Source organism: Coregonus clupeaformis, chromosome 6, assembly GCF_020615455.1.
Source record: "Coregonus clupeaformis isolate EN_2021a chromosome 6, ASM2061545v1, whole genome shotgun sequence".
NCBI lineage: Eukaryota > Metazoa > Chordata > Actinopteri > Salmoniformes > Salmonidae > Coregonus > Coregonus clupeaformis.
This window is the reverse complement of record NC_059197.1, coordinates 52,768,565-52,788,146: the sequence shown is the minus strand read 5'-3', so window position 1 is coordinate 52,788,146 and position 19,582 is coordinate 52,768,565. Positions and strand designations below refer to the sequence as shown.

At 41.6% G+C, this 19,582-nt stretch overlaps 1 protein-coding gene across 2 annotated transcripts in view; it reads left to right on the top strand.

Moving 5' to 3' along the window:
* nlgn4xa (neuroligin 4 X-linked a) overlaps window positions 1–19,582 on the top strand; it is a 62,699-nt gene that overhangs the window by 18,427 nt on the left and 24,690 nt on the right. For both annotated transcript variants that reach the window (XM_041874346.2, XM_041874345.2), the window contains one exon: window positions 3,453–3,605. In XM_041874346.2, the coding sequence (XP_041730280.1) occupies window positions 3,453–3,605 (153 nt within the window). The remainder of the gene's footprint in view (window positions 1–3,452; window positions 3,606–19,582) is intronic.

Sequence of the window (19,582 nt, the reverse complement as noted above, 5' to 3'; positions counted from 1 at the left end):
TCTGGGAAGGCTTTCCACTAGATGTTTGGACATTGCAAAACAGCCCCAGACCATTATTCCTCCTCCACCAAACTTTACAGTTAGCACTATGCATTCGGGCAGGTAGCGTTCTCCTGGCATCCGCCAAACCCAGATTTGTCCGTCGGACTGCCAGATGGTGACTGCCAGTCCAATGGCAGCGAGCTTTACACGACTCGAGCCAACGCTTGGCATTGCACATGGTGATCTTAGGCTTGTGTGGGCTGCTCGGATGGAAACCCATTTCATGAAGCTCCTGACAAACAGTTAGTGTGCTGACGTTGCTTCCAGAGGCAGTTTGGAACTCGGTAGTGAGTGTTGCAACTGAGGACAGATGATTTTTACTCACTACGCGCTTCAGCACTCGCCGGTCCTGTTCTGTGATCTTGGGTGGCCTACCACTTCACGGCTGAGCCATTGTTGCTTCTAGACGTATCCACTTCACAATAACAGCACTTACAGTTGACCAGGGCAGCTCTAGCAGGGCAGAAATTTGACAAACTGACTTGTTGGAAAGGTGGCATCCTATGACGGTGCCACGTTGAAAGTCACTGAGCTCTTCAGTAAGGCCATTCTGCTGCCAATGTTTGTTTATGGAGATTGCATGGCTGTGTGCTCGATTTTATATACCTGTCAACAAAAGGGTGTGGCTGATATAGCCGAATCCACTAATTTGAAGGGGTGTCCACATGCTTTTGTATATACATTGCATTCGAAAAGTATTCAGACATCTTCCTTTTACACATTTTGTTACGTTACAGCCTTATTCTAAAATGGATTAAATAAATAAAAAATCCTCATCAATCTACACACAATACCCCGTAATGACAAAGCGAAAACAGGTTTTGCAAAATGTTTGCAAATGTATTAAAAATTAAATTATACACTATACATTAGTATTCAGACCCTTTGCTATGAGACTCGAAATTGAGCTCAGGTGCATCATGTTTCCATTGATCACCCTTGAGATGTTTCTACAACTTGATTGGAGTCCACCTGTGGTAAATTCAATTGATTTGACATGATTTGGAAAGGCACACACCTGTCTATATAAAGATCCCACAGTTGACAGTGCATGTCAGAGCAAAAACCAAGCCATGAGGTCGACGGAATTGTCCGTAGAGCTCCGAGACAGGATTGTGTCTAGGCACAGATCTGGGGAACGGTACCAAAACATTTCTGCAGCATTGAAGGTCCCCAAGAACACAGTAGCCTCCATTATTCTTAAATGGAAGAAGTTTCGAACCACCAAGACTCTTCCTAGAGCTGGCCGCCCGGCCAAACTGAGCAATCTTGGGGAGAAGGGCCTTGGTCAGGGAGGTGACCAAGAACCTGATGGTCACTCTGACAGAGCTCCAGAGTTCCTCTGTGGATATGGGAGAACCTTCCAGAAGGACAACCATCTCTGCAGCACTCCACCAATCAGGCCTTTATGGTAGATTGGCCAGACGGAAGCCACTCCTCAGTAAAAGGCACATGACAGCCCGCTTGGAGCTTGCCAAAAGGCACCTAAAGTACTCTCAGACCATGAGAAACAAGATTCTCTGGTCTGATGAAACCAGGATTGAACTCTTTGGCCTGAATGCCAAACGTTACGTCTGTAGGAAACCTGGCACCATACCTACGGTGAAGCATGGTGGTGGCAGCATCGTGCTGTGGGGACTAGTCAGGATCGAGGGAAAGATGAATGGAGCAAAGTACAGAGAGATCCTTGATGAAAACCTGCTCCGGAGCGCTCAGGACCTCAGACTGGAGCGAAGGTTCAACTTCCAATAGGACAACGACCCTAAGCACACAGCCAAGACAAAGCAGGAGTGGCTTCGGGACAAGTCTCTGAATGTCCTTGAGTGGCCCAGCCAGATTCCGGACTTGAACCCGATGAAACATCTCTGGAGAGACCTGAAAATAGCAGTGCAGCGACGCTCCCCATCCAACCTGACAGAGCTTGAGAGGATCTGCAGAGAAGAATGCGAGAAACTCCCCAAATACAGGTGTTCAAAGCTTGTAGCGTCGTACCGAAGAAGACTCGAGGCTGTAATCGCTGCCAAAGGTGCTTCAACAAAGTACTGAGTAAAGGGTCTGAATACTTATGTAAATGTGATATTTTGTTTTTTTACTTTAAATAAATTTGCATAAATATCTGAAAACCTGTTTTTTCTTTGTCAGTTTGGGGTATTGTGTGTAGATTGATGAGGAGAAAAAACAATTTAATCAATTTTAGAATAAGGCTGTAACGTCACAAAATGTGGAAAAAGTCAGGTGGTCTGAATACTTTCCGATTGCACTGTATAGTGTATCTACCCAGAGGCTAGAAGAACACCTTTCTATTTTTTTGGTTGAAGTAATGAAATCCTTGAAAAATGCCTCCTTCCCTAAATCATTTATTCTAAACTCACTGCTTCTCCACCATGTCCTAAGGAGGTAGAAGGGGGAATGCAGTGGTAGAATGCTGAGCTATGAATTCTGGAATGCTGGACCCATAGGAATCAACTATTAGGTAATGAACACCCTAATGAGGCTTGTGACTGCTGGTTGAACTCAGTGGTCATTTATCCTGCTAGCAGGCTGGGTGTTTGTGGAACATGATATCCCTCTCCAATCTTCTCTCATACTAAGGCTCTACCCTCTTAATTTATAATCACCACCTACACATGTACTAATCACCAGCTTTAATCAGAACCAGATAAGGTATTCATCCTGCCTAATTGTACTGTAGCAGTCATGTTTGGATGCGTCTCAAATTACACCCTATTCCCTTTATACGGACTCTGGTCAAAAGTGATGCACTAAGTAGGAAATATGGTGCCATTTGGGAAACAGTCCTTGTGTGTTGGTGTAATTCCAAGAACATAATCCCTGTACAGATCTCTGCAGAATGATGCCGCTATCACATATCTAAGCATCCCCAATACTACAGTACTTACAGTGGCCCTATCTCATCCAATTGTGTTTGCATATGACACCCACTTTGAATGTCAGCTTGCCTTCTTTCCCCCATGGCTCACTTTACATGGATTTTCAAAGGCATATTATATGTAGTATCAGATTTCTACACAACAACATTACAGTACGATTCTCTAATCACTGAAAAAAGGGGACACAAATTATTACTAACAAATTGATTTCTCTTGAGGTGAGACAACCAAAAAGGTTAATTGGATTTCCCTGCAGTGTGCAGACTAGATATTGATCACTACGGATGTTATTAAAATGTCAAGAACATATGCATCCAAAGTAGAGGATGTGGCTGGCTCCTTCCTAACCACCCAAATGACGCACTGTTACCTATATAGTAGCCTACACTACTTTTGACAAAGGTCCATAGGGCGATGGTCAAAAGTAGTGCACTATATAGGGAATAGGGTGCCATTTGGGACACACTACCAGACTCAGTGTTATCTACAGGTGCTCATGCTTGTTGCTCTTCTTTCCAGACATCCATGATGAGAACGGGCTGAAGCCAGTCATGGTGTACATCCATGGTGGATCCTACATGGAGGGAACGGGGAACATGATTGATGGGAGTATTCTGGCGAGCTACGGAAACGTCATCGTAATCACCATAAACTACAGACTCGGAGTGTTAGGTAAGTCACAGCATAACATTTGGGTCTTATCACTTTGTGTTGTGTTTTCTATGGATTGATGGATTCATCCATGTTGTTTGTTTGACGTGTGTTTCGGTTGGCTGTGGTACTGTAAATGCTGGCGATTAAAATTGTGAGGTTTATGTGGTATAATTTGTATTTTTCTAGATTTGGATTCTTTGTAAAATGATATTGGATTGTAATTCAGTATGCCACAGCAGGGAATAAACCCATACTAATTGAATAGGAAGTAAATGAGTTGAGAATATTTTAAGGCAGTGAATACTTTACCTGATTTGGCAGAAGTTTACATCTCAAATAAGATTGCTCTAATAGTACAAGAGAGGAGAATGTGATGATATGAGAGGACATTTATAATAGGAGAGGTTTCTGGTAAAACAACGTTAAATGTTCCGACATGGAATTAAGCAATCTTTTCCCAGCATATCCAGTCCTGTAACTCCAGTATGAACTTTGGGAATAATGGTGTCGGAGAGGTTATCAACCTGATATGCTTTGTCATCCAAGTCCATAGTGATACTGTGTACGTTTTAGCAAATTATACTAGACCTACGAATTGGAAGATATACAGTACAAACACTCAAGCTATACTGTTTTGCTTCTACTATGTGGGCCCACATTATGCTTTCTCCCTATATCTATTGTTACCAACAGCTATATTAGTCAGAAGCAGCTGGAAGATTTATCCAGGTCTATTTTCTAAATCCACTGTACAGCACATTTCGCTGTTCTTTCTGCAGTGTTCAGATAGACTCCTAATCTCGTCCACCAGCCGGCTCTGTCTCTGTCACACCTCTCTGTCTCTGTCACACCTCTCTGTCTCTGTCACACCTCTCTGTCTCTGTCACACCTCTCTGTCTCTGTCACACCTCTCTGTCTCTGTCACACCTCTCTGTCTCTGTCACACCTCTCTGTCTAGAAGTACAACACCTCACTTTCTATACACGGTAATAATTGAGCCTGGGGACGAGCTGAGACTATACCTGGTAGTTTCATGGAGACCAAGATGCGGAATTGTTGTTAAGCCCATAAGAAAACCAAAGCTACATCCAGGGTGTTCAATTCATATTCACACCCCGGTATCCACTGCTGCTCTGCTTTCCATTTGTTATAAAGCTGAGCTGTCTGCACCACTCGCTATATTTAGTTTAGCGATTGAGAGCCAGGGGGAAAAGGTGTTCTGGAAAAGTGTGCACTGCGGAAGAAAGAAAAAAACGTAGAGACAGGAGAAAGGAGGCCCTCGTTAAGTCTGTCTCTCTGCCTCTTTGACAGACTGGGTGAGGAGGGAGACATCATGAGAGAGATGAGGTGTGTGTGTGTGTGTGTGCATGTATGCGTGGGTGTGCGTACCTATACGTGCATGCGCGTGCGTGTCTCTCAGAGTAGAGGTTCAGGCTAGAGCATCCCTCAGCTACATGGTCACTATTCTCCCATTGAAAAAGAAATGTATTCATCCCAGATAAAGACAAGGACCAGGATGTTAATTCTCCTCAGACACTCAGCACCTTCCGCTCCCAGAACATTGGACACGCTCTATAAAATAGGCTAGTGTCTGTGTATAGTGTGTTCAGATAGTCTAATGTCTGAATAGTGTGTTCAGATAGTCTAATGTCTGAATAGTGTGTTCAGATAGTCTCATGTCTGAATAGTGTGTTCAGATAGTCTCATGTCTGAATAGTGTGTTCAGCCTCTTAATCTCACAAACGCACAGAAGGTTGGCATGGTGTCCGTGCAGCAGAGTGTGTGTGAGTTGGAATCAAGAGCAGTCAGTGGGTCATCTGTGCAGTGTGTGTGTGTGAGTGTGTGTGTGTGTGTGTGTATGTGTGTGTAGCATCTCCTGCTCTGTATCCAGTGGCTGGCCCAGGCTGTGGCCGCGTTGGTACCATGCCATGCTGCCACGCTGCTTTCGTAACACTGCACCATCTGTGTCCAAGCGCCACATGGGCCGATCTGTGTGACGAGCTCTCCCTGAGCTCTATTACTCTGAACTAGGATGTGTCAGAGCCACATGGCACTCTGCTCCTCTCCTCCTCTCTCCTCTCTCCATCCTATTATGGCGAGACATGAGGGGCCTGCTGATGGCTCCCTGATACAGACGCATGTGTCTTGTCTGCCTTCACTTAACCTTCCCTATCCTTACCTTCCCCCACACCTCTCTCTCTCTCTCTCTCTCTCTCTCTCTCTATCTCTCTCTCTCTCTCTCTCTCTCGCTCTCTCTCTCTCTCTCTCTCTCGCTCTCTCTCTCTCTCTCTCTCTCTCTCTCTCTCTCTCTCTCTCTCACTCTCTCTCTGTCTCTATTTCTGTCTCTCGTTCTCTCTCTATATATATTTGTATCTCTCTCTCTTCTCTATCTCTCTCTCTCACTCTATCTACTGCTCTCTCTCTCTCTGTCTGGTAAACACAGGTTCTGAGTGTTTGGCATTTAGGTCTTAAAATACAATTAAATACCAACTTAATCCAGTCCAGATATAGGTCCAGATGAGGGCTTTTACACCCCTACAAGGTCTGGAAATATAACAGGGGATTACCAATAGTTTGTTCTACTGGTGAATCTGTAACGGAATGGAAATATTGTTTTTGGAACACGATATTTCCCAGATTCTAGGCCTATTCAGTCGGATGAGGAGAACAGTTTTAGCACAATATTATTTTAGCTGATTGATCTAGATACAGTGTCCATATTAGGATAGCGTCTGTCGCAGCAGGACTTGTCAGTGTCAGTCTCCGTAGATCTAAAACTGCTTGAAGCCTCTGTTCCTCCCTGCCCCTGCTGATTGTGTCAGCTGACACATATTGAACTGCAGTTTCCTGCACTGTGAAGAGTGTTACGAGAGAGAGCATTCCATTTATTCAGTACTATTATATCAAAGAAAATCTCATGTAAAATTGTGTGTCTTTCATTGTAGTTTATTTTATGTAAGTCTGTAATGTCTATGTTAATGTTTTAAATGTGTGTACTTTGTAGTCTTTTTATCTGTGATGTATTTTTCATTATTTGTTGGACACCAGGAAGACTAGCTGTCACCATTGGCGTTGGCTAATGGGGTTCCTAATAAAAATCCTAAAAAAATACAAATAAATGTACAGTATAGCATTCTTCACATTTCTTGTATGTCCTCGGTAACCCTTTAGAATGAGTTCAGTTGTCTAATGTGAGATACATATGGAATAAGACGTTCCATCCAATTAGAACCATAATTGATTTATGTGAAGCATAGATTAAGTACATCTGTTCATAATGATGATTTAGATACAGACCACCAGTATTGACAGCTTCTATTCATCAATTAATCACAACAGGATTAAGCAATAATGAAGGGATTAAGTTATAGATTTCAATACTCTATAGGCTTCTGTATTACTGTAGCCATAGCATCAGCGATATTGAGACAGAGATACATGATAAAATACTAGACAATTCCTGGTTTCTTAATATTGACAAAGCAGAATATCAATGTCCTGAGATTCTGTCATTTAATCCCTGTTTGTCTGTGAACGTAAATAAGCATTTGCATACACACACTAGACACCACTGGCCACATCAACAACTGAGAGAGACAGTGAATGATGTGTCTCACAACAACATATCATAGTATTTATGTTTCCACTGTCTACATATATACTGCTGTGTTTTTTGTGCTGTTGTGTTTTCTCTAGTGGTGGCCCTAGGGGCCCGCAGGGGGCCTAAAGGGGACCCTACACTACTCCACTCACACTGGGCCAAGGACAGCTAGTGCCAGGAGGAGATCAGATCTGAACCGCTTGTCGATTTCCCCCAGCTAGTGAGGGATGGAGACATGTCATACGTATCACTCTTGTTTGGGAAGAGAATATGTGTGTAGACTGGAGGGGGCCTGGGAAGCTGGATGGCTGGGAGGCTGTTCATGACATATTCAATAAACACACTAATTCTGAGTCACAGAAAGGAGAGAAGAGAGGCTGTTCTGACGTGACAGAGAAGAGAAGATAAGATAAGACAGAGACAACCCAATGCCCCAGTGTTGATGCCTGGTCAGCTCCCTCAGCAGCCCCAGTGTTGATGCCTGGTCAGCTCCCTCAGCAGCCCCAGTGTTGATGCCTGGTCAGCTCCCTCAGCAGCCCCAGTGTTGATGCCTGGTCAGCTCCCTCAGCAGCCCCAGTGTTGATGCCTGCAGCTGCAGCCCCAGTGTTGATGCCTGGTCAGTTCCCCAGCAGCCCAGTGTTGATGCCTGGTCAGCTCCCTCAGCAGCCCCAGTGTTGATGCCTGGTCAGTTCCCTCACAGCAGTGTTGATGCCTGGTCAGCTCCCTCGCAGCCTCAGTGTTGATGCCTGGTCAGCTCCCTCAGCAGCCACTTCCTGGTCAGCTCCCTCAGCAGCCCCAGTGTTGATGCCTGGTCAGCTCCCTCAGCAGCCCCAGTGTTGATGCCTGGTCAGCTCCCTCAGCAGCCCCAGTGTTGATGCCTGGTCATCTCCCTCAGCAGCCCCAGTGTTGATGCCTGGTCAGCTCCCTCAGCAGCCCCAGCTCATTTCAAAAGGAGGAAACGAACAAACATGCATTTCCTTTTGGCCTGCACACGCAAGGAACGGGCCGGGACAGGAAAACGAGGCTGAAAATAGTCGTTTCGCTTTTCACTTTGGCAAAGCATTCATTAGCATGACAAATGGTCCTCTCTGACTATGCTCCTTTTGACAATGTGTGCCAGTCTCATGCCTACTTCGACAAATGAACCGTAGCCACTCTGACTGCTATTAGCTACCCTTTATTCCACACAAAGCCTTTATATCAGATTCAGCTCTGATGTGTCTCAGGGAAGATGGCGGTGTGTTATAGATAGAAAGAGAAATTGACGTGCTCAGCTCAAACGTTTGTAGTAACATAAAGTATTGGGTGGCGGGTTTAAAATGCATATCCTGGAAGAAAGTAAAAACCTGCACTCAGTGAAATGTTCTTTACGTTTTAATATAGTTTTTTTTGCAGCATTGGTCAGAACATTCTTAAGACATTAAAACGTAATATTTCAGTGAGTGAGAGTTTTTCCTTTCTTACAGTGTGTTATAGATCACATTGAACCGCTGATTGTTTGACTTAGTGTTCCACTAGGCTAGTTCTTTCTTTTTTTCACAATGGTTGATTTGGACTTAAACGGTGGTAAATCATTGTAAAAGAGAAAACATTCTCAGTCAATTTACCTGGTAAAATAAGTGGAAATAAAAATGTAATTGACGTCATGTTGAATGTTTGTTTAACCTTTAATGGTTAATTCAGATCCATGTATAACATTTAATTATCACTATTTTTTGGAACAGTTACATTTTACATAAGAGTGAATAAAGCACATGACTATCTTAAAACAAAGGAGTTGTTAAAAATGACTTTGCAAATCAGAAATTAATAGTTAATTCTGTTGAGTAATTGTCAGATCAATATGGATTACAGTTGAATATGAATAGCTTTTTTTGTTTGGAAGACCTTTAGAGGAGGGATGTGATTGAGCTTTTCACGTCCTGCTTTTTGTAACATTATTTAGCTACAGTGCCTTGCAAAAGTATTCATCCCCCTTGACGTTTTTCCTATTTTGTTGCATTACAACCTGTAATTTAAATTGATTTTTATTTGGATTACATGTAATTGACATACACAAAATAGTCCAAATTGGTGAAGTGAAAAAAATTTAAAAAACTTATTTCAAAAAAGTATAAAAAATAAATAACGGAAAAGTGGTGCGTGCATATGTATTCACCCCCTTTGCTATGAAGCCACTAAATAAGGTCTGGTGCAACCAATTACCTTCAGAAGTCACATAATTAGTTAAATAAAGTCCACCTGTGTGCAATCTAAGTGCCACATGATCATAGTATATATACACCTGTTCTGAAAGGCCCCAGAGTCTACAACACCACTAAGCAAGGGGCACCACCAAGCAAGCGGCACCATGAAGACCAAGGAGCTCTCCAAACAGGTCAGGGACAAAGTTGTGGAGAAGTACAGATCAGGGTTGGGTTATAAAACAATATCTTAAACTTTGAACATCCCACGGAGCACCATTAAATCCATTATTAAATCCAGAATATGGCACCACAACAAAACTGCCAAGAGAGGGCCACCCACCAAAACTCACAGACCAGGCAAGGAGGGCATTAATCAGAGAGGCAACAAAGACACCCTGAAGTAGCTGCAAAGCTCCACAGCGGAGATTGGAGTATCTGTCCATAGGACCACTTTAAGCCGTACGCTCCACAGAGCTGGGCTTTACAGAAGAGTGGCAAGAAAAAAGCCATTGCCAAAAGGCATGTGGGAGACTCCCCAAACATATGGAAGAAGGTACTCTGGTCAGATGAGACTAAAATTTAGCTTTTTGGCCATCAAGGAAAACGCTATGTCTGGCGCAAACCCAACACCTCTCATCACCCCGAGAACACCAATCCACCAAAGTTTTTCATCGGCAGGGACTAGGAAACTGGTCAGAATTGAAGGAATGATGGATGGCGCTAAATACAGGGAAATTCTTGAGGGGAACCTGTTTCAGTCTTCCAGAGATTTGAGACTGGGACGGAGGTTCACCTTCCAGCATGACAATGACCCTAAGCATACTGCTAAAGCAACACTTGAGTGGTCCCGTGTAGCTCAGTTGGTAGAGCATGGTGTTTGCAACGCCAGGGTTGTGGGTTTGATTCCCACGGGGGGCCAGTATGAAAATGTATGCACTCACTAATTGTAAATCGCTCTGGATAAGAGCATCTGCTAAATGACTAAAAATGTAAAAAATTTAAATGTTTAAGGGGAAACATTTAAATGTGTTGGAAAGGCCTAGTCAAAGCCCAGACCTCAATCCAATTGAGAATCTGTGGTATGACTTAAAGATTTCTGTACACCAGCGGAACCCATCCAACTTGAAGTAGCAGTTTTGCCTTGAAGAATGGGCAAAAATCCCAGTGGCTAGATGTGCCAAGCTTATAGAGACATACCCCAAGAGATGTGCAACTGTAATAGCTGCAAAAGGTGGCTCTACAAAGTATTGACTTCGGGGGGGTGAATAGTTATGCACGCTCAAGCTTATTTCTTGTTTGTTTCACAAAAAAATATATTTTGCATCTTCAAAGTGGTAGTCATGTTGTGTAAATCAAATGATACAAACCCCCCCAAAAATCTATTTTTATTCCAGGTTGTAAGGCAACAAAATAGGAAAAATGCCAAGGGGGGTGAATACTGTAAACTGTTATAAGGCTGATTGCAGACAGGTTAACTTTTAAAGGTCATTGTTGTCTTAATGGTTCAGCAGAAGAGCACCCATTGTAGTTGTAAACAAAACACTGAAATATATTTATATTGAAATATTGTCTCTCTTCTCTGTTGTCTGTAAATGTTCCTTTCAGGTAAAAAATCGTTACTTGGCCAAAAATAGTGCCCATTATTTTCATGTCCTCATAAGGCACATAAATATGAAAATGGGCAGTAGCTAAACACACAAGCCAGCTATGTTTTTCTGGAAGTAGGCATGTAGTCTCTCTCCAAAACCACCACACAGAGATATTTTATCACATTCACATTCATTCACCTTTAAGTGTTTTATTAGCTTTTGAGCTGTTTGAGCTACACACAGAGCTGACACAGTTGTGTCAAGCAGAGCTAGATGGAGAGGAGAGGGGACATGGACATCAGTGTGTGGATCAACACACACACGCACATACGCACGCACAAACAAACGCACACACACACATCACACATCACACACGACACACATACAGGACACACACACACATAGGGAGACAAAATAGCTGTACTGGTAACAGCAAACACAGAATCTCAGAACAGTAGAAAGATCGAGGGATGATAAAAATGAAGAAAGTTGGAGTTTTAAATGGATTTGGTCAGTGGCTCAATAAGTCTCCACGCTCTCTGAAAGCATCCTTTTTTTTTACGGCAGATGATGACTGCAAATGGCAGATGATGACTGCATGGCTGATGCCCTCCTCTCTCACCCTCTCGATCTTCCTTTCCTCTCCCTAATGTATTGTTTATCCTGTAGAGTTTGTTTTAAGTAAGTGGTCTGGTACACAGAGTATAGTGAATGTAATTGCACGCTGCATTGAATTTTGGCAATTACAATCGGTTGAGATGACCGAGCATTGCTCGCTCGTCTCCCTCCATGGTTTAAAAGAGCCTCAGCCTCTGCTACCCAGTCTGGTGGATAATGAGACAGGATGGGAAATGCCACAGTAAATATTTTTTAATGGGACTCGGACTGCCAGAAAATGCTTGATTTGCAAATGGCTAAGTGGAATGGCGTGGTGGCCGAAATAGCTGTTTCGTTTTGACAGTCGCTACGCACTGGTGGAGTTGATTTGGTTCTGCTGAGGGCTAGTAAACGGTAAGGATGGTGGTAATGTTTCTACCCCTGGGTTAACCATTATGGCCGACTGTGCTGCTGAACAACACCAGGTCATCAGTCTATTTCTCCCTGTGACTCCCTCCGTGTTTGGAGATCGTGCATGTCACGACCCACACTTTTCAGGTTCAATTGCTATTATACCAGCTGTAATGTGAAGCAGTAGAGGCCTAGGAGAGTGTGGTGTGTGGGTGTGCCTGCATGTTTCTTGTGGATACTGTTTGCTATAGGTGCTAAAAATTATATATGATTTATCTCTTACAGTTTTATACATTAACATACTTGTCAGATAGTAACAAAAATAGGCTAAAACCATAAGAGGGATTTAACATAGCAGACGTGTCATCTGACATCAGTTGATGATCACTATTATTCTGAGATTACAGTCTGTTGAGTTTAGAAGACATCAAGAGACAGATTTAATCAAAACCCACCCAACCAAGCAACAATAAACTTACATCGCTCAATGTTATATTTCCACAGTATAGGACTTTACTGTAGAGCCAGGCTTTTTGACTTGAAGGCTAACTTTCTTTATTGGAGTTGCTCTGAATTGAATACGCATACAGATTCAAAATATCTGTGAATAGTCTTATGTGACGTTACAGCTATATTAAGCCACATGAGTTGCAACCCAGATATGATTTCCTGTTGCAGTTTACTGAAATATGGCCATACACTTGTATATATAGAGGAATAGCAAAGAAAAGTTGTCCTATTATTGTTATTTCATATTATTATGATGATGATGATGATTATAATTATTGTTATCATCATAATCGTCATCAATATTTTTTCTTCTTCTTCTTCTTCTTCTTCTTCTTCTTCTTCTTCTTCTTCTTCTTCTTCTTCTTCTTCTTCTTCTTCTTCTTCTTCTGTAGCTCAATTGGTAGAGCATGGCGCTTGTAACGCCAGGGTAGTGGGTTCGATCCCCGGGACCACCCATACGTAAAAATGTATGCACACATGACTGTAAGTCGCTTTGGATAAAAGTGTCTGCTAAATGGCATATTCTTCTTCTTCTTCTTCTTCTTCTTCTTCTTCTTCTTCTTCTTCTTCTTCTTCTTCTTCTTCTTCTTCTTATTATTATTATTATTATTATTATTATTATTATTATGTGATCTCCCAGTGTATTACCAGTACTGATGCTGTCAATTTCTGCTCAGCTGTGCTGTAGTCTTATTGTAAAAGCTAGCAAAGAAGAGAAAATGTTTTGTGTTTGACCTTCTCTTACACAGTATTCCAGTTTTAAAGGTTTTGGGAGCCTCTAAGCGTCACGATTTAGCAGCATAAAATGTTTTGCATATTAATGTTCAGAGTTTGTTTATTTGCAAAGCTCAAGGTGTTAAAATGCTTCATTTCCTGAGGTGGGGATGAAGACTCACTTTAACAGTAACAGACTGGCAATGTATAATACTGAGGAAAGGAATTGAGCAAGACTAGATAGCGTCATTTTACACAATTACACTGCATACTTTTACTGTCGGAGGCATGATTTCAATTCTATTCTAGATTTTCTGCTACATTTAGCAATTGACACAACCAACATCTACATTTTTAAATGTTAGATTGCTTTTTATTATCCTCTTCTCTCCCCTACATGATTGAAGACATGCAGTGTGAAACATCCTATATCTCACTTGGTTGGATACTATTCCTTCAAATAGTCTCCTTCAGAGACATCAGAGACACAGCACTTCATCCAGTGTAGACTTCTTAAGCTTATTTTAGAGGATATTACGAAAATGCTCTTATCTGTTCACTCTTATTCCTACACTCAGGCGAAAGTGGTATGGAAATGAGAGATAGATAGCGTGAGAGAGAGAGAGAGAGAGAGAGAGAGAGAGAGAGAGAGAGAGAGAGAGAGAGAGAGAGAGAGAGAGAGAGAGAGAGAGAGAGAGAGAGAGAGAGAGAGAGAGAGAGAGAGAGAGAAAGAGAAAGAGAAAGAGAAAGAGAAAGAGAGAGAGAGAGAAACGGGAAAGAAGGGATTTTTCCTGCCATAGCCATATAACCGCAGGGATTATTTGATCAGGTTGTGAACTGTACATGTACCTATGGGGACAGCCGAAGATCCCTTTAAGGTTCTAGATAGCACCTTTTAAGAGTGTTGTCAACGTTGCTGTGGTGTTCTACACAGGCAACGGATGAAGACATTTTGAATTATGACAGTACAACACCACCTAGATGAGCACTTTAATGACGGCAAAGCCACACGCAGTATGCCTGGCTGAATAACTCTGGAAATTAGGAGATAATTGATTATTCTTGATATCTGAAACACTATGGCACTTAAATACCCGGGAGATGAAACAGGTACTTCAGCTTTGTGTCGAAAATTCACTGTTTTGCAGATCATGGATTTTTCCAGATCGTGCTTGGTTAAAGATGCGTTTGATTTGTTGATGAGCATGGTATTCCCATGTCAGGGGATTATAGCTTATGTGCTTTATGTGTTCTTATAACACATATCGATACAGGACATGAATGGTACTCTGATTAAAATGAAGTCAATAGTGCTATAGAGTATGTGTATGATGTTCATGATTAAAGTAAAGTCAATGTTTAAGTATTCAGTTAACAGACATATAAAAGAAAGTTAATAGCTTGACACTAATTACAGCCTGATCCCTGCTGAGTCATTTTAATTTCATGAGCTTGAATCCGATTAGCACTTTTCCTGGATGCATGCTGAAAAATATTGATCCCGCAGGCTTTTAAGTATTGTTCAAAGAAGCTACTTGTTGAGAAGGAGGGAGAAAACTTTATATTAGGTCCAAGTTTTTAGGGGGGGGTTAATATTCAAAGCAATTTTGAGAGGTTTATTGATGAAGAACTTAATGATGAAGAACATAATGAAAATATGATTTAAGATAAAGTTTAAGGATGTGGATTGATGTCTGGTTGTTAAAGGATTGGTTTTGCTACCGCGTTACATTGCTAATTAAGAACACTTCTCTGTGCACGCTTAAAAAATCTCCTAACTGCTATGTTGTTGACTTCAGGTGACAGACTGGATCATAGGATTTGGTTACTAATGAAATACTGCAGGCATTTTAGATATGCCTACTGTTTTTAGTTTATTCTTTTAACTTCTTATCATGAAAAATATTGCTACTGAACATAACATTTACCAGTTAGCTCCCTTGGAAATACAAAGCAACAACATTTTAACCCCAGTAAGGAACAAACCATATTTTTCTGACAGCTAAATACAGATGCTAGTTTACTGCAATAAATCAACATGAATCAACTGTTTGTTTATAGCTTTCCAGTCTTTCCTTTTAAATGTTATCTCTGCTAGTCTGTTCCTTCCTTTACTACTGTATTCAATGAGTAAAATGTGATCATGAACTGGGCACATACAGTACAAGTGGTGTATAATCTGAAAGAAAGGTCTTAAAAAGCTTTTAATATAGCCCTCAAATAAACCTTTGAATGCATTGTAAGATAACGTCTAATCCTCTGTCCTCTACAGTTAAAGAAAAGTAGGCTACACAATTCTCTTTGCCTCATCCTGCTCTGAAATATCAGGGCCATTTTGTCTTATATCTTCAGAAAGGATATGATATTGTATTTCTTCAGGCTCTTCCTATAAGGATAGGAACGGCTAGGAGGTCATGGCTTTATTCTGTCTGGAGCATTAGCCAGTACATTCTGCTGGGGCTGGCTATTATTGGCCATAGACACACCACTAAGACTTGAGAAAAGAGAAGGAGGAGGTACAACAAGCCAATGTGAGCGTGCTCACTGACCCAGGTGGCCACCCACACTGTGTGTGTGTGTGCGTGTGTGTGTGTCCACCCGCCAGACACCTCTCTGGAGAGGAGCGTCGGATCACTTTCGCTCCATCCAGCTGGAAGCTCACACAGGCCACCACACTGTGCCCAGAGCTGAATTGGTGGGTTAAGGGGTACAATTCTGTTTCTCTAAGGCTGGGGAATAACAGAGGAACTGTCTTATTGGTCAAACTTAACCTGTGCAACCAACCTATGATATTATGTCCTCACACAGCAGGATACAGTATATACAGTATGTACATTTAAGAGTACTTTATGACAAAGATATAACATTAAACTATGAAACTTTAAGTACCAATCCACTACAGTCTTTGCCACAGTGATTCCTCAGATTAAGAAATCAATGAAGCAAAGAGTTTTGGGTAGGGTTCATTCAGATTTCTTTAGGGTAGAATTCTCCTCCCCAGATGAAAAGCTTATTAAAGTGTAATGTTGTTCAACAACTGGAGGGAAGATAGAGAGGGAGGAGAGAGAGAGAGATAGAGAGGACGAGGGGAGAGAGTGTGGGGGCAGGAGAGAGCGAGAGAGAGATGAGAGAGAGAGAAAAAAAGAGCGAGAGAGAAGGCCAACCACCAAACGTAGTGAGTCTTTGATGTTCAGAGACTGTTTGTATTTTCTCTAATTAACCAGACTGAATCCAAATGAATGTGCATACATACATACAGTACATTGTCACCAGATTGCTTTTCCTCTCTGATAGATATTAATTTGGCTATGAACGCATGTAAATCTGCTCTTTTACAAACAATGCATATTTCTAAAATTGTATTTATCCTTTCACTGCAGTGGGCTAAATCAGGGTCATAGAGTGATTCTTGGTAGTCTTAAACAAATCTACTTTGAAACAAAAGTTTACACCTCACACACATGGTTATGGGCTTTAAAAAAAGAAGACACTTGTACCATGTAAGATATAGAGTTGAATTGTATTCCATTTTGAATTTGTATCCCAACATTACACTTTATATACATCACAGAAGACTGAAATATAACAAAACCGTTTGACATAGAAACACCAGATTTTCAGCGTTTAAAAAAAGAGATTGTTTATTAATTATGAAATTATGAAAAATATTAAAAATATTCCACACATGAGGCCACTAGAGGGCGATTTGGTCATTTGACTGCAGGAAAGGCCTATGCTCACTCAAACAGATTTGATCCAGCTGATCTAGCTACAGTTGTAGCCTATATTTATTTTAAAATTGCTACTTGTTGTTTATTTCGCTGAACAAGCGCTTTGAGATTCTGTCTGTAAAGAAAAGCGCTATAAAAGTTTAATAAATTATTATTATTACTCAACATAATAACATGTTCTTATTCACAGACAGCGAGTTTGTCATAGCAACAAGTGAGCCTAGCGTTCATCAGTTCTCATATACAAGGCAAAGGCTGTCAAAAGCGACAGTCTTTGTCAATCACATCAAAACAGTGCAAAGGTTGAATGGAGGAGAGAATGAGGTGTTCCAAGAAAATGATCAATGAGTCACCATGACAACATCTAACTAACAGCAAGAGAAGACAGGGTGTTTTTTCTGGCAAATTACGGTTTGATTATTGAAGGGCTATTATTATTTTTTAAACATGTCGTAAGGGGAAACCAAGGACAAACAACAAAATAAACAAATAACCAACTATGCAATTACTGTATGACAGGCTTTTTTTATCACCCAATTAGAGCACTGTGGCACATTGATTTTCCAGAGAGCGTTTTTGGAAGCCTCCTCTTCACTTCATTTACACACAGCGCTGGTTCCGTTCCAAATGGCACCCTAGTCCCTAGTGCACTACTTTTTACCAGGGTCAATAGGGCTCTGGTTAAAAGTAATGCACTTTGTAGGGAGTAGGGTGCCATTTGGGATGCAGCCAGCCGTCAGACAGTGTTGCTGTTGGATTGAGTCACTGTAAGAGCTGTGCCTCTTGTAGACAAAAAGGATTATCCACTTCTTGACATGGTTATGTATTTGCTTAGTATCGATTCCCTGTGTAATGTGTTCTCTGCCTCGATCCGAGGCACCTACTTCTGTTGACTAAACATCGGTGGAGAGGATGTGTGGATTAGCACCCTATGTGCTGCCAGGCAAGCCAATAAACAACACTGCAACAACCAATGACACGTGCACTCTTCGATCAGTGCCACTTTGGGGTCCTTTGACTGTATTATCCTCAACGATTCCCATTTTAGATAAACAGTTTGGTCCTATTTCTTTATCTTTTGCAGCCAATTAGTTCATACAGGGGTGTCTTGATGTTTTTTATTGGTTACACTATTTGGGGTAAATCATGCTCAGTGTGGGTCTTGGAGAACCACTCAGAAGGTGCTATAATGGTGCTATAACACATTATTTGACAGCATGTTGCTTGGGGCTACGCATCTACAGTACATGGGCCAATGCCTGGTTGAGGAAAAGCAGATGTATTTCTGTGTTAAGGGTTTGGATGGATGGACCAGTCATAGCTAACTGGCAGTACACCATTGTCAAACAGCATTTTATGTACAGTAAATGTATAATTTGGTTGCAGACAATACTGTGTCGTCTTATAGTCTTGTCTGTATAGAAAAGATAGTGATCGCTGTTGTATTATGTTTCCTAAAACTCACTCGCCTCATCCTGACTCAAACAAATAGATGTTTAACTGCTGTACCCCATATAATTCCAAAGCAAGGACATTTGGAGTCCCTTATCTCTCTCTGAGCCATGGCGAGGTGACAATCCATAGGAGCTCCTCCGACGCTTTTATGTGCCGCTAAATCATTAAGCATCTCACTCTGCTGACTGGATGGCAAACCTGTTCGCTTTGAAGGGTGACAGAGACACTGAACTCCCCCATGCTGTTGAGCTTGATCTGCAAGATAATGAGGCTGTGCTGGTTATGATGCAGAAAATAAACATTACACAAATTGTAAATTTAAGTTAGCATTTTGCAATGCTTTTTGAGTGTGGACCTACTGTGTTTTCGTATTTCTGGATTAAATGGTTTAACGTATACCAACTAAGAGACTTCCTACGTACAAGACTGGGAGAGTGTGACGGCTTCCACTATGTAGTTATTGATCTATGTAGGACTCCCGTTATAAATGGAAAGCAGTAGCATTGCTAACAGAGCTGGGACTTCTACTTATGATGCCCTTTAATTTGTTTTCTTCAACACTCAATGGGTGTATAACATATATGCAATTGAAATTACTGTTGTACCACTATAAATATTGCAGATTGGGAAAGTGGACTGTTTTGGCCTTGTATATTGTAGCATGGCTAACAGAGAGGTCAGGGTAGTTTTAGCTGTAGCACGGTTAACAGAGGGGTCAGGGTAGTTTTAGCTGTAGCACGGTTAACAGAGAGGTCAGGGTAGTTTTAACTGTAGCATGGCTAACAGAGTGGCCAGGATAGTTTTAACTGTAGCATGGCTAACAGAGTGGCCAGGATAGTTTTAACTGTAGCACGGCTAACAGAGAGGTCAGGGTAGTTTTAACTGTAGCATGGCTAACAGAGTGGCCAGGATAGTTTTAACTGTAGCACGGCTAATAGAGGGGTCAGGGTAGTTTTAGCTGTAGCACGGCTAACAGGGGTCAGGGTAGTTTTAGCTGTAGCACAGCTAACCAGTGGTGTAGTGGAGGGTATACGCAGGTATATGCCGCATACCCACTTTTTGCTGTGGGCATTGCGTATACTCACTTCTTAATCTCCCCGATGCGTGTAAAAGTAGTGTAGTGGAGGTGTATGCCATATCAATTAATAAGGTTGATGGAGCAGATCAAAGTTTTTAGCTTAAAATGTTCATAAACTATTAT